Source organism: Lucilia sericata, unplaced genomic scaffold (assembly GCF_015586225.1).
Source record: "Lucilia sericata isolate MDLA Ls3-8-SP2 unplaced genomic scaffold, ASM1558622v1 Contig000625F_arrow, whole genome shotgun sequence".
Lineage (NCBI taxonomy): Eukaryota > Metazoa > Arthropoda > Insecta > Diptera > Calliphoridae > Lucilia > Lucilia sericata.
The window spans coordinates 33,586-50,524 of record NW_023994631.1 but is presented as its reverse complement, the minus strand read 5'-3'; the positions used below and the strand labels follow the sequence as shown (position 1 = coordinate 50,524).

Sequence of the window (16,939 nt, the reverse complement as noted above, 5' to 3'; positions counted from 1 at the left end):
ATTTTGGATTCATTTCGATTTAGCCACATTGTTAAAGGTACCAAGCTTTCGCTTCTTTTTCTATAGTTCTTATAGTTCTTATAATACAACACCGTTAACACTGATGTCTATAAGTTGTAAAACGCACTTAATAGAGATGTCAAAGGGTAAGATACATTTGAGTTTAAATTGTACGCAACTGAGCCTAAAATCGGATACTTTGACTCATATATCTTGCTGTTAGAATCGAATACCTAATAATTTATTTGTTTGTTAGAATTTATACTCTAACCTTATTTACCGAGCCGAGGTGACGAAATTTTCGTAAATATTACGTAAGTTTTTCAATTTTCATTATAACTTACCCGTTAAATGATTTCCAAAAGATTATCATTATATATAGAATGCAGTTTTTATGTATACTTTTTCAAACATTTATTAAAAATATAAAACATGTAAATATTCTTAAACAAACAAAACATTTTACCTATTTTCTTATGACAATAAAAAAAGAGTTTAAGGAAGTGTTTTTAATACATATTTACAAATACAATATAATTTCAAGAACGAACACGAACACAAGCCCTCTTATGGAGTAGTTAACTGACATTGGTTATTATTATAAAATGATTCTTTCTGTTTACGACTTGAGTTTAAAACTAAAATATTTATACATAAAAAGTACTTAAGTTGATTTCAGAATTGAGTATAAACATTTTTACTTTAATATACAATAGGAAGAAATTTTTACGTTATAAAAAATGCACCGATAAAATCAGATTCTTTAGAATCTTTAAAAGAATGTTAAAAGTGCATTAAACTGTACATAAATTACTAGTAAATACATATACAAATAGTAGATATTATTATAAGTGTTAGGTTGTTGTGGGGCACCCTCTGGTAGACGACGATTCATATGTTGTTAGTTTAGTTGCTGTTGTAGGAGTAGAGGCCTCATTGTCATCGGTGGAAGATGGTGAGGAAGAGTTTGATAGCGATAATTTATCGCCTTGACCAGGATGTTGCGGTTGTCTTTGTGGGTAGTTATGCTGTTCGTTGGATTGATTACTGTGATTGCTTTGATCATCATGTGTTATAATTCTCAAGCCACTGGCTGCCGAGTCGGGATCGGAAGGTGCGTATGAAGAACTTCGACCAGGTGATTGAGGTTCGGAATGTGGTGTTGTGGAGCTTTCGGGACCGGCAATGGCATGTTTAGCTGAACTAGCGGTGGTGGCATTTAGTGGCAATTGTGTTACTTTGCCCATAAAGGAGCGTATTTCCTCGAAATAAGATTCTTCGGCAGGATTTTCACAAAAGCGTCGTAAACCGCCCCTTAATCGCTCGTTTAGTCCCAGACCCATAGAGGCAGCATCGGCTTCGTGCTTTTTCAAATGTCTATCCAAATTAGTTTGCTGGCCAAAACATCTTTCACATATTTCACACTTAAAAGGCCTCTCTTTGTTGTGAATATTTCGGACATGTCGTTGCAGGTTCGATGATATACTAAAGGAACGTTCACAGTATTTACATTTGTACGGCTGTTCACCCGTGTGGGTTCTCAAGTGACGCGTTAGATTTGCAGAGCGAGGAAATACTTTGCCACAAAATTTGCAGGTGTAGCGATCTTTAGATTTGTACGAAAGGTTACCCGAGACTTGAGTGTTTGTACGAGAGTTGACAGTAGTAGTAGTAGTAGTGGTTCGTTTATGACGATATGTTGCTTGGTTAGGAGTTGTAGCAGGCGCTGTTGGACTATTTTGATTGATTAGCAGGGAGTTGGTAAGATTTTCTGTTAAAGAACAGCGTGTTTGTTGTGTTGCCTCAAAATTAATGTCATTAAGCGTAGAAGCATCTGTAGTAGCTATAGGAGGTGTGGTTGTAGTCGCTGAGACTGTGCTGGAACTTTTTTTCGTGTCTTTACCAAGAGGTGTATTAAAGAAGGAAAAATTGGACGTATTCCCCGGTTGGTTTGGCCGCGGCATAAAGAAGAGATTTCTATATGGTAGGGGTGGCATTGCTTTGGCTATCGTCTCCAGAAGAGTGGGATGTAAAGCTGTAACGGGAAAAGGCAATTGTTCCAAATTGTTGGGTAACGATTTAGCCTGGTCCCTCAATACTCTTAATATTTTCTTACTATTCAAATTATCGAACTGATTACGCACCGTATGATTCTGATTCTGTTGCAATAAGCTGGTATCATTATTATTCATTTCATTTAAAAGGTTGCCCTCTAACTTTTCTTGATGTTCGGTTTGTATACGTAACGAATGATTGTTCATAATATTATTGTTATTACATTCCGAACTTTGACAAGATTTTTCCAAAGCCGCCGACGATTGTTTGTGGGATGAAGCTATCATAACTAAATTACTATTTTCATCTTCCATCATTTCTGTGGTAGAATTTTGATCATCTTCCTCTACACTAGCTGCACCAATTGCACCATCCTGTTTCTTATGGGCTAATCGTAAGTCTAACGGTTGATCTACAGTGCCACGCCTTCGTTCCTTGTGTTTTAGTTCTTTCTGTGTTTGATACAAGGCCGTCAGGGCCGATGTCAATGCGGTGGTAGAGGCTCTTGAAGGCGATGTCAAATCATAAGGTACATTTGAGTTTAAATTGTAGGGCACTGAGCCTAAAATCGGGTACACTGACCCTTGTTTGGGGCTGGGAAGCATTTTTCTAGGAGAATGGTGTTTTTCTCTCATACTAGAAATGCAAGTCAATACTTTTTATATTCTGCATTCAAGTTTGTAGCTCCTTATGACTTGTTGAATAATTTATTGTTGTTGTGTACAGTGTTTAGATTTTTATAATTCTCTTTCCGGATTACAAATTTTCTTAATTTATAGGTGGTTGTGCACATAGCCAATTGGATACCTGTAATTAGAAATGAGGGAAAAATTTGTTAAAATATAGAACTGATTTTTAAACATAAGTTCAGAGAATTTTTTAGAATTGATAACATGAAACACTACTACTTCTAGACTGGTCTAAGGTCCAGATTATATACTATGTATCCTACAGACGTGACTAGAATAGACTATAGAATAGATTACATACTACAATATATAATAGACTGTTGACCAGGCTATAGACCAGACTATAGAATAGACTGAAGACTACATTGTAGAATATATACTATACTATAGACTATTCTTGATACTTGACCATAGACTAAACTATCGACTAGACTGTCCACTAGACTATAGACGAAACTACAGACTAGATTATAGACTAGACTATAGGCTTGACTACAGACTAGACAATAGGCTAGACTATGGGCTAGACTACAGACTAGACAGCAGACTAGACTATAGACTAGACTATAGACTAGACTATAGACTAGACTATAGACTAGACTATAGACTAGACTATAGACTAGACTATAGACTAGACTATAGACTAGACTATAGACTAGACTATAGACTAGACTATAGACTAGACTATAGACTAGACTATAGACTAGACTATAGACTAGACTATAGACTAGACTATAGACTAGACTATAGACTAGACTATAGACTAGACTATAGACTAGACTATAGACTAGACTATAGACTAGACTATAGACTAGACTATAGACTAGACTATAGACTAGACTATAGACTAGACTATAGACTAGACTATAGACTAGACTATAGACTAGACTATAGACTAGACTATAGACTAGACTATAGACTAGACTATAGACTAGACTATAGACTAGACTATAGACTAGACTATAGACTAGACTATAGACTAGACTATAGACTAGACTATAGACTAGACTATAGACTAGACTATAGACTAGACTATAGACTAGACTATAGACTAGACTATAGACTAGACTATAGACTAGACTATAGACTAGACTATAGACTAGACTATAGACTAGACTATAGACTAGACTATAGACTAGACTATAGACTAGACTATAGACTAGACTATAGACTAGACTATAGACTAGACTAGACGATATGACTAGACTATAGACTAGACTATAGACTAGACTATAGACTAGACTATAGACTAGACTATAGACTAGACTATAGACTAGACTATAGACTAGACTATAGACTATACTATAGACTAGACTATAGACTAGACTATAGACTAGACTATAGACTAGACTATAGACTAGACTATAGACTAGACTATAGACTATAGACTATATAGACTATAGACTAGACTATAGACTAGACTATAGACTAGACTATAGACTAGACTATAGACTAGACTATAGACTAGACTATAGACTAGACTATAGACTGGACTATAGACTAGACTATAGACTAGACTATAGACTAGACTATAGACTAGACTATAGACTAGACTATAGACTAGACTATAGACTAGACTATAGACTAGACTATAGACTAGACTATAGACTAGACTATAGACTAGACTATAGACTAGACTATAGACTAGACTATAGACTAGACTATAGACTAGACTATAGACTAGACTATAGACTAGACTATAGACTAGACTATATATATAGATATAGATATATAGATATAGACTAGATATAGACTATAGACTAGACTATAGACTAGACTATAGACTAGACTATAGACTAGACTATAGACTAGACTATAGACTAGACTATAGACTAGACTATAGACTAGACTAGACTATAGACTAGACTAGACTATAGACTAGACTAGACTATAGACTAGACTAGACTATAGACTAGACTAGACTATAGACTAGACTAGACTATAGACTAGACTAGACTATAGACTAGACTATAGACTAGACTATAGACTAGACTATAGACTAGACTATAGACTAGACTATAGACTAGACTATAGACTAGACTATAGACTAGACTATAGACTAGACTATAGACTAGACTATAGACTAGACTATAGACTAGACTATAGACTAGACTAGACTATAGACTAGACTATAGACTAGACTAGACTAGACTAGACTAGACTAGACTATAGACTAGACTAGACTATAGACTAGACTAGACTATAGACTAGACTAGACTATAGACTAGACTAGACTAGACTAGACTATAGACTAGACTATAGACTAGACTATAGACTAGACTATAGACTAGACTATAGACTAGACTATAGACTAGACTATAGACTAGACTATAGACTAGACTATAGACTAGACTATAGACTAGACTATAGACTAGACTATAGACTAGACTATAGACTAGACTATAGACTAGACTATAGACTAGACTATAGACTAGACTATAGACTAGACTATAGACTAGACTATAGACTAGACTATAGACTAGACTATAGACTATACTATAGACTAGACTATAGACTAGACTATAGACTAGACTATAGACTAGACTATAGACTAGACTATAGACTAGACTATAGACTAGACTATAGACTAGACTATAGACTAGACTATAGACTAGACTATAGACTAGACTATAGACTAGACTATAGACTAGACTATAGACTAGACTATAGACTAGACTATAGACTAGACTATAGACTAGACTATAGACGACTATAGACTAGACTATAGACTAGACTATAGACTAGACTATAGACTAGACTATAGACTAGACTATAGACTAGACTATAGACTAGACTATAGACTAGACTATAGACTAGACTATAGACTAGACTATAGACTAGACTATAGACTAGACTATAGACTAGACTATAGACTAGACTATAGACTAGACTATAGACTAGACTATAGACTAGACTATAGACTGGACTATAGACTAGACTATAGACTAGACTATAGACTAGACTATAGACTAGACTATAGACTAGACTATAGACTAGACTATAGACTAGACTATAGACTAGACTATAGACTAGACTATAGACTAGACTATAGACTAGACTATAGACTAGACTATAGACTAGACTATAGACTAGACTATAGACTAGACTATAGACTAGACTATAGACTAGACTATAGACTAGACTATAGACTAGACTATAGACTAGACTATAGACTAGACTATAGACTAGACTAGACTATAGACTAGACTAGACTATAGACTAGACTAGACTATAGACTAGACTAGACTATAGACTAGACTAGACTAAGACTAGACTATAGACTATAGACTAGACTATAGACTAGACTATAGACTAGACTATAGACTAGACTATAGACTAGACTATAGACTAGACTATAGACTAGACTATAGACTAGACTATAGACTAGACTATAGACTAGACTATAGACTAGACTATAGACTAGACTATAGACTAGACTATAGACTAGACTATAGACTAGACTATAGACTAGACTATAGACTAGACTATAGACTAGACTATAGACTAGACTATAGACTAGACTATAGACTAGACTATAGACTAGACTATAGACTAGACTATAGACTAGACTATAGACTAGACTATAGACTAGACTATAGACTAGACTATAGACTAGACTATAGACTAGACTATAGACTAGACTATAGACTAGACTATAGACTAGACTATAGACTAGACTATAGACTAGACTATAGACTAGACTATAGACTAGACTATAGACTAGACTATAGACTAGACTATAGACTAGACTATAGACTAGACTATAGACTAGACTATAGACTAGACTATAGACTAGACTATAGACCAGTTTCTTTCCTAATACGTAGCCATGCCAACATTTTAGTTTACAGTCTGTAGATTGGTCTCTAATCTTGGCTAAAATCTGTAGTATAATCTAGTATGGACTTTAGCTTTCTGTATAGTGTGAACTATAACCTATGGTTTGGATTATAGTCTAGTCTGTAGGATGGACTTTTGTCTATACGACTTTCAAGTTGTCAAACTTAGTTAGCGTTTAAATAAATTGAAATTATTATACATATTTTGAAACTTAATTATTGCTAAACAATTGATGGTATCATCTTAAAAACTAAAGTGTGTGTTTATTTGTTTGCATATTCTAAAAATGGAGTTATGAAAATATTTCCAGATACAAGATTCAAAACAGTTTTTTTTTTTTTTTATTGAAATAATATTTGTTTAAGAAGAACTTGAAAATATGTTCAGCTATAAATATACATATAAAACAATAACAACAACTAATAAATAAAACCATTAAACGTAAATATTAATAAATAATTTCAAATCGTTCATTAAAATAAACTAATTATATTCTAATGAAAATGACGTATTTAAAAAAATGTATTAGGGTTCGCATTACTTTTAGCGGTTAGTTTAGATGAATAAATCGAATAATTTTTTTTCATTATTACTATATGAAACTACAAGTTTTTTGTCTTTTCCATTCAGGTGGAGGTCAATTTTTGTCTTCTTAATATCACAATATTATAATTAAATTATTTGAAGTTTTTTTTTTTCCATGCCCTAAAACCCAATTCACAGTTTTGTTATTTTTTTTTTTTTTAAATACGAACTACACGAGTCGTTGTTTTTTGCTTCTAATTTGTTTAGAGCATTTCTATTGTTTTTGTTTTATTCTCCCTTCAATTCAATTCTAAAACGTTAATTTGTTTTTCAGTTGTTAAATTGTGTATTTAGGGTTTCGTTCAGTGTTACTATTAAATGTTGCCACAACTACTTGTTATTATTACATATTTTTCAAAAATGTTTTTTTTTTTTTTTCGTTGGTAAATATTTAAACAATAGAACCTTTTTTGGTTAAATTTTCGTAAGTAGAAAAGAAAACAAAAGACTTGATGTACTGCCAGAACTTAGCAATTGTATATCTGTGTATGTTTTTTTAACATTTGTCAGTTTTTAAGGCCGAGTGTTGATAAAATAAATAAAAGCCATCATCACATGGCCTCAAAAATATAAATACCGTCGTCTTACATATGTACATATTTGTCATTTGTTGGAAACTTTTTTTTCTTGGCCAAAATGTTAAATTAAGTTTGATGCTGAAAATTACTTTAATATAATACGAAATATCTTTTAAAATTTGTTTATAATCCATACACTTTATGTATAAAGCGAAAGGGTAATGGTATACGCACAATTGGGACGAACGACGAATTTCGTATAGCACGACGAACAAGTCGACACAAATTCGTTGCGTAAATTCGTCGAATGGAACACAATCAAATTATTCGTACTGTGAATTCGTTTTAAAATTTGTTTGTTCGAAATTGGAAAAAGTAAGAAAAAGGAACAAAAATTCTATTTTTGTGAACCTCCACGATTTTGAGATAATTTTAACAGCTTTAAAATTTATTCGAACATTATTTCGTAATTAGAAATGTAAGAAAGAGCTAAAATTATATTTTTGTGAATATCCCCAATTTTTGAGATTATTTTAACAGCTCCAAAATTTTTTCGAACATTACTTCGAATTTTCGAACTTAATTTTAAATATTCCAACATAGCATTGTAGTGTCATCAAGTGTACTCCAGACTGCCAAATTTCAGACAATTCGGGCCACGAGAACTGGTTTTAATGGCTTTAAAATTTTTTCGAACTTAAGTTCGAATTTTTGAAAATTTTATTTTTAGTTTTTATGACCCAGAGATTATTTTAAGAGCATAAAAAATTTTTCGAACATAACTTCGAATTTTCGAATATAATTTCGAATATTCGAACATAATATTGTATTGTCATTAGCTGTACTCACAATCGCCAAATTTTAGCAAATTCGGTCTACCGGAATTGGTTTTAAAACAATTTTCCCCAATTAATTCGTCGTTCGTCTGCGTAAGAAATAGAAATAAACCTATCGCATAGTTCGTTACGTACGACGAATTTCGTCATACGCAAAGATTGTGTACATTTTCATATACTCAAGTGTGTTCTATTTCTGACGACGAATATTCGTTCTGAAAAATTCGTCGTTCGTCCCAATTGTGCGTATACTATAATGGCATGTATGATCATGCACCTCAATCTAATCGAACCTGTATATTATTCTGGGGACGCTTAATCCATACGATATACGTATTTAAAGTCGTCAAACTCTGTCTTAACATACTGGTTTTTATGGACTAATTGTAAGTCTAAAGGTTGATCTACTTCGTTCCTTATATTTTAAATCTTTTTGTGTTTGATGCAAGACCCCTAAGGCCGATATTTTGGAGGACATGTGAACTCTAACGTTTATTTGAGTTAAAATTATAGGTTGCTGGGTTTGGAAGCATTTAGGATAATGATGTTTTTCTTTCATAATAGAAATGCATGTTACGACAGATCCAATTATACCGCCTAATGTCTCTATGTACTGCTGCATCAGTTCATCTTTTCTTCGGTATACATCCACATTTAAAGTTTGCGAGAAGGAATGCAAACAACAGACCAATATCGTCATATAATTTTAAAAAGATTCCAATCGAGTTTGAATGTCCACACAGAATACCAACAAGAGAAGTGTGAACTGAAACATTGTAATTACGATCGACTCGATTTTAATTTAAACTTAAAACGTTTACAGTTTACAGAACCTCTTGTTATCCTTGATCTAATTTCTACACTGTTTTTCATGCTAAATTCCGGGAACGATTCGGAAAATAATTAAATTTCAAAAATAACTGTATCATCTCTTAAGGATCTTTCCTTGAACGTAATAAGAACGAAATGTATTCTCAATATCATGGCTTTCATGGCGCATGATAACAATTCCTTTATGTTTCGTGTCCGATCAGGAGTGACCACATAACGTTTACAATAGAGGTTGTTCTATACTATGCTAAGAAGAATCGTTACAAGAAGGTACTAAGAAGAGAATCGAAGATCGAAATGTATACTCAATATCATGGCTTTCATGGCGCATGATAACAATTCCTTTGTAATTGGTTTCGTGTTCGATCAGGAGTGACCACATAACATTTACAGCAGAGGTTGTTCATACCATACTAAGAAGAATCGTTACAGGAAGGTACTAAGAAGAATTGATATGACATCTTTCATTTGACCGTTTCCATTCTACAAGCTTATTTTATGATTGGGAAAGGCTGCTTAAATTAACGAGAAACCATGTTATCTCAATGGGTTAAATGTAATAACCTAACCGATTTTCTGAATGAGTTATACTCGCTGAAGCTGTGTCAACCAGAGACGTTTATTTAACAGTTCCTAGGCGGCATTCCAACGGTATTTAAATTAACCGATCGTAAACGGCTTATGTCCTTCCTAAATTTTTAATTTAAGGAATATTCTTAAATGCAAGGAAGGCAGCAAGAAATGTCTTTAATACAATAAGTTAGTTATGGTTATGAAGCAGACTAATAGAGTTCTGAAATCGGTAATTTCTAACTAGAATAACGAAAATATCCAATTGAATGGTTGAAGTTATTCAGAGTAAATGCCACGCTGTGGTGTACCACAAAATACCCTGATAGTTAAATCGTACATTTTGCAGCTTATCCATTGGTTCCTTCCTTGATCCATTTACATATAACCAGGTCAACATAAAACGGGTCTAACGATTGGATAAGAGTATCAGTGCGATCCCTTTTAAAGGCGCCTTCGATGTTAATGCTTATCAGTGTATACAGTTTGCTTTCGTAGGATTCCTATAGTGTACAATTGCCTTTGTTCCTTATTTGAGACAATTGTCTGATATACTGTTTTATCCAAGCCATTTTCAAGTTGGAAGTTGGAAGGACGTAAGGTTTATCTGTCGATGGGACGCTGGTGTAGCATTCCGGGATTGGGTATTACCTATGCCTCTTGCCATTTACGGATAACCAGGTCAATATAAAACTGCTCTAAGCATAGGATAAGAGTATCAGTGTGATCCTTATTGAAGGCGCTTTCAATATCAATGCTTACCAGTGTATACAGTTTGCAATCGTTGGATTTCTATATAGTGGACAACTTCCCTGGTTCCTTTACAGAAGCATGTTGTTTATATTTGAGATCTTTGTCTGATATACTGCTTTAACCAAGCCGTTTGAAGTTGGAAGGATGTAAAATTTATCTGTCGATAGGACTCTTGTGTCGTATAACTAGGTTTTCCGCGTTTGGGTAAAAATATCATCTGGGCCCAGAGTTTAAATATTAGTAGATGATTTTATATTTTTATTTTTGACTTTGCAATAAATATGCATTTACCTCATATTTAAAAATATGCATATTTAAAAAATGGTTCTGTTCAAAATATTTCTAGTATTTTTGCTAAAAATATTTACCCATACAAACTATTGCATATTACAGCTTACAGACAAATATAAAATGTTTTCACATACAATATATTACGCAGCAACTCGCTAACATATTTATAATACCCACATATATTTCATATGGGGCTTGCCTATAATATTAAAATATTTTCCTACACAAATTATTCGAAGTCAACAATATTGAAGCCATGCAAGCAGTAATATACGAACATGAAATGTACGCAAGCAGAGCATATATGTGCCGACGAAAACACGAAACAAAACGATAGTCGCGACTATCAGGTTACAATATTTTTACTATCAAACTTAAATATTATTTACTATAGGAAATGACTTATGGTCTAAAATTTAACATTTCATGTTGAACTTGAAAAATTATAAAATGTGAAAATTGAAAACGTTTATATCTATGTATGTATGTTTTATGTATATTATGGGAAAAATGTATGCATAAAATAACCAAATTTTAATTAGAAAATTTTTGAATTGAATTATTGAATGTATGTATTTATTAAATTTATGTTTAATTTTTATGTGGAGTATTAAAATGTATGTATTTGTATTGATTGTAATATAATTAGAAAAAAATTATATAAATACTTAGAGGATCATATGAATGTAAAAATATACACCTATCCCTCGTTTTGCACGATTTCGATTTAACACGATTTTTTTATTTCTCGTGTAAATCGAGGGATGAAAAATATCTCGTTTTGCACGATTTTTTTATTTAAATGAAAACAAGCTTTCGACACAATTTATTGTAAATAAATAACTAAAACAACATTTATTTACTGAAATTTAACTATTTTATTAAAAATACAGATAATAAATATTATTCTGGCAACATTAATAATAGCATTAGAAAGGGAATTTCCCGTTTGTGTACTTAAACAATATAAATACTAAAATTGTACAGGTTATTTAACAGTTTTTTAAAAATAACGATAATAATCAACGATATTTAAAAGGGGATTCCTCGATTATGTAGGTACATATACTGAAATTGGTTGAATATAACTTATTTTTTTGCTTAACGGCTTATGTATTGATTTTTTGCTCATAATATTTTTGTATGTATATTTTTGTTTTTTCCAATTTGTATTGCATTTAATTTTTAAGTTTTATGAATTTTATAACTATTTTGGTTGTGAAATAAAATGGAATTGTTTATTTTTGTTTGCTTTGTTATGTTATTCACATTAAAACAAATAAAAGTATATTAAAAAAATACTATATATACCAGTTTTTGTAATTTTTTCGATTTACACGATTTTCAATACAAATTTTTTTGAATTCGTTTTACACAATTTTTTCGGGAACGAATCTATCGTGCAAATCGAGGGACAGGTGTATTCAAATATGTATATATGTATGTAAAAAATTGTTTTTACAGGCTATATTTAAACATATTGTTTGTAACAGGATGATATGAATATAAAGAAGAAACACTAACAATAAGTTTGTAAACAGGTAGTAAGGCAATAGTAGTGTCTATGAAATGATCAATAATGAAGGAAATTATAGGTATTTTAGAAATTTGTAACAGGATGGCAAAAAATTAAGAGGGGACATAAAAACATAAAAAGTTGTTTTTGTAATTTTACATTGTGAAAGGTTAAAACAACAAAAATGTATGAGTGTATTACATACATATACATGTATGTTTTTCATATGCATGTACATATACATATGTCACATTTCTATAAATTATTATTACATACTCTCAATTATCTTACAATAATGAATGAACAGGCGCGAAGAAAAAAATATATAGGTGTTAATAAATTTGCATATGCCATTGCCAACCTTTTGAATTTGCATGAGAGAGACTAAATAATAATGATATTTCTTTCCTCTTCTCTCCACCACAAATTCAAGTAAAGCAAAAAAAAAAAAGGATCTTGCGTAAACCATCGTTAAGGAATGTGCGTAAAATGATAAAGTAGGAAAGAGAAGTTCTACTACAGGTCATTTTTATGACGAATGTATTTTTGCATCACACGTACATATCTTCTTCCCTCCACCAATTCAAAGGTAAAGCAAAAAATTACCTATCGTAATCCACCGTTATGGAATGTGCGTGAAAAGTAGGAAAGAAAAGTGCTGTTACAGGTCATTTTTATGACGAATGTGTTTTTTGTTATTGTTTCACACATACTTACATACATACATATGTATATACAAAACCAGATATAAATGGTGTTGCATATTTGAATATATTTTTACATTCATATGATCCTCTAAGTATTTATATAATTTTTTTCTAATTATATTACAATCAATACAAATGCATACATTTTAATACTCCACATAAAAATTAAACATAAATTTAATAAATACATACATTCAATAATTCAATTCAAAAATTTTCTAATTAAAATTTGGTTATTTTATGCATACATTTTGCCCATAATATACATAAAACATACATACATAGATATAAACGTTTTCAATTATTTTCTAAATAAAATTTGGTTATATCTTGCATACATTTTTCACATTTTATAATTTTTCAAGTTCAACATGAAATGTTAAATTTTAGACCATAAGTCATTTCCTATAGTAAATAATATTTAAGTTTGATAGTAAAAATATTGTAACCTTATAGTCGCGACTATCGTTTTGTTTCGTGTTTTCGTCGGCACATATATGCTCTGCTTGCGTACATTTCATGTTCGTATATTACTGCTTGCATGGCTTCAATATTGTTGACTTCGAATAATTTGTGTAGGAAAATATTTTAATATTATAGGCAAGCCATATGAAATATATGTGGGTATTATAAATATGTTAGCGAGTTGCTGCGTAATATATTGTATGTGAAAACATTTTATATTTGTCTGTAAGCTGTAATATGCAATAGTTTGTATGGGTAAATATTTTTAGCAAAAATACTAGAAATATTTCGAATGGGAGCAATTAAATATATTATATTCATAAAATATATTTATATTTTAATATTACATACGTATGCATAGGAGAAAATATGCATTTTGGTTACTAATATATTAGTAATTTTAATCACTGTCTGGGCCTTTTGCCATTTAATTCTCCTCTTTCTCCAATATCGGTTCATCTATGGTACCCGATATACCAGCTGGTAAATTAGAGTTCATTAGGAGTTTCATTGTTTCCTTTTTATTCTCCAGTATATTGCCCATATCATCGATCATAGATTCGAATCATCTGTAGTACCCGATATACAAGGTGGTTAATGACAGTCCATTAACTTCATCCCCTTGCCTTTGATAATAGATTCCGGTTGGACATGAGTTTTATATAGAAATTTTTTATCTTCGATACGTCATATCCGCTATCTACCTGTTCACAGAAATGTTTCCAAAAGTCTCGTTTGCCTTTTTGAACGATTTTCGGTCTTTTTGCGCCGTGCCCGGTTAAAGTTTTTGCGAAGAGACTTTCCAAGGTTTCGGATATCTCCTGTTACCTTCTCTGTTCTCGTAGAGGACAGCTGTCTTCGAATGATTCAACCTCTACATTTGAGAATGTGTCTACATTGAAAAGCTTCTTATCCTAAACGGTTCTTTAGTAAGGTCCGGAAAATTTCTCAATTAGTTTTAGACTTATATCATGGCCATAGTTATGTTTTGAATCTTATGTACCGATGATCTGAAATGGAGTGCTCTTACGAAACTATCCAATTCTGAATTTCATTTATAAGATCTTTTGAACATATAGTTATATCTAATCTATTCCCTGTGATCAAGTCTTTCGTATTCAAGAAATCCATAAGAACAGTCCCCCGCGATTGTTGTTTAGGGTAGTGAGAATCGAAGGACAATTAAGCAGATGCTAGGTATGTTTCCAAGCTCTCGCTTCAGCACCGTTGAATCCTAGGTTGACAACCTTATTGAGAGAAAAACCATACGTTTTTTCTATCAAGATTGTGATCAACTCCTCGCCCTTTGGATTTAACCTGTCAGGGTTGCCTGAAGTGACTATTAATGGTATAGCGGTGTCCTTATCAGGCCTAGTGATTCCCAATTTTGGAATATACCGCAACTGTGTCTTCTGGCGAGTAAATGATTACCTCATCTCTTTTAAGACTTGACACCTGAAGTGTCAATGCTGAGACCACTGTCTTACGTTGTCTTTGTAGACATTTGTTGTAACAACGCTTTGTATCGGCTGAATAAAGTCCGGGAAATTAGATACTCTAACCAAAATAGTAATTTGTTTATAGTTCACTTTTAAAACAATCATCATTTATCAGTACAAATTCAAAACAAAAATGTTAACTATATATCAATATTGATGATCTGATGACTTAAAGATGATACTATACTTCAAGCAGTATTTCATAAATATTTAAATGTATTATTAAGGAACTACTGACAGTAATATTTTCTACTCGATTTAAATAAATCGATAGTTTGAGACCTGTTATTCAAAAGAAATGTATTTTCATTTATCATAATTTTCAATGGCACAAAATTTCCAACAAAACACACACAACACATTCATTTATTATATGAACATCTTCCATGGATGATCTTCAAAAAAAAGAAGAAATATCTCCTAAAGTGTTTTGCCAAGTAGTTGTAGTAGTAAGTAGTTGTGAGTCAAGTTAAGCTAAACTTTATTAAATTGAATTGAAGTTTGGTAGGTTGATGGTTGTTAGATTAAATGTAATTTTCACTTTATTAACAACAATTGCCAGACAACAAATTTTTTTTAACAGAATCACTTAAAGACAAAAAAAAAACAAAATGAAATTCCCTCCCTTAATTTCATGGTCTCCATATAAAGATGAAACTTGGACAAAAATTTTTACAATTGTCATCATCGTCTTAATCTTCGTCAACATCAACATCATCATCATTATGATTATTTCTTTTTAGAGTTTATGAATGTAGCAAATAAAATAGAAATGAAAATCATTTTCCCTCTAACTAACCATGATCATGATGACGCGCTGACGTTGATATCCGATGTCAATAACTGAACTCGTTTCTTGCCTTTTTATTTATATTTTTATATTTGAAAATAAATTTCAGCTTTTCTGTGTGTAAATTGTTTGTGCTTTTTTTTTGTTGCTGTTTTCGGTTGGTTCATTTGTCCAGTAATGATTTTGTGGTTGAATGTGGATGGGTTTAGTGTCCGTCCGTCCGTCTGTCCGTCTGACTGCAGTTGTTCCATTATGGTAAACTGAATAATAGTCGTTGGCTGATTTAAATGAAGGCTTGTAAGTGAGGTTTTATTTTGTTTTTCATTTCTTTTACTTGACAAAATTTTAATCAAAATTGTATTCATCGTCGTACTGTTATATTTATAATGAAGAAAAATAAAACTTTCAGTGTGCAGTTGTTAGTTGTGTTTGTTGTATGCTAATAGTAAATGTATTTAGAAATAAGAAAAAAGTATTTAAAATAATACTCGTACAATCAAAACGAAAGCAGATCATAGTTGTCGCACTGTTTTTTTTTTTATAATTTTGCACAACGTAAACAATTTAAATACACTGCAAAAAAAAAAATCAGTGGAAACTTTCTTAATAACGTGGCTTATTAAATCAGTAGAATATATAATACAACATATAAAGTTTTTCGCGATTCCGTATATGATCGATTAGTCGAAGACGAAAACGAATGATGTTTGACAATCCAAGACGAAGGCATCGGATTTAAAAGGTTTGCATAAATCAAATCGTCCAGAATGAAGGAATTTACTGCAGAATAATTATTCTATGCCTAAGAAATGTTATTTAAATTTGAAAATTTGACTCTTAGATCTTTTTTGGCAAAAGTTGACCCTTAAACACTGTATATCAAACTGACTCTTTCTTGAAAAACCAAAACAAATTGCATGAAAATTCAGAGAAAACCGAGAGATGTTTGCCAACCGAGTGCCGATGATCGCAATGTTTGAGGAAGGATCACAGA

At 31.8% G+C, this 16,939-nt stretch overlaps 1 protein-coding gene across 1 annotated transcript in view; it reads right to left on the bottom strand.

Moving 5' to 3' along the window:
* Nucleotides 1–457: 457 nt before the first annotated feature.
* Nucleotides 458–16,939, bottom strand: part of LOC119606810 (asparagine-rich zinc finger protein AZF1) — a 50,061-nt gene continuing 33,579 nt past the window's right edge. The window contains exon 2 of the mRNA XM_037960417.1: nt 458–2,862. Within this exon, the coding sequence (XP_037816345.1) occupies nt 855–2,690 (1,836 nt within the window). The 5' untranslated portion in view covers nt 2,691–2,862 and the 3' untranslated portion in view covers nt 458–854. The remainder of the gene's footprint in view (nt 2,863–16,939) is intronic.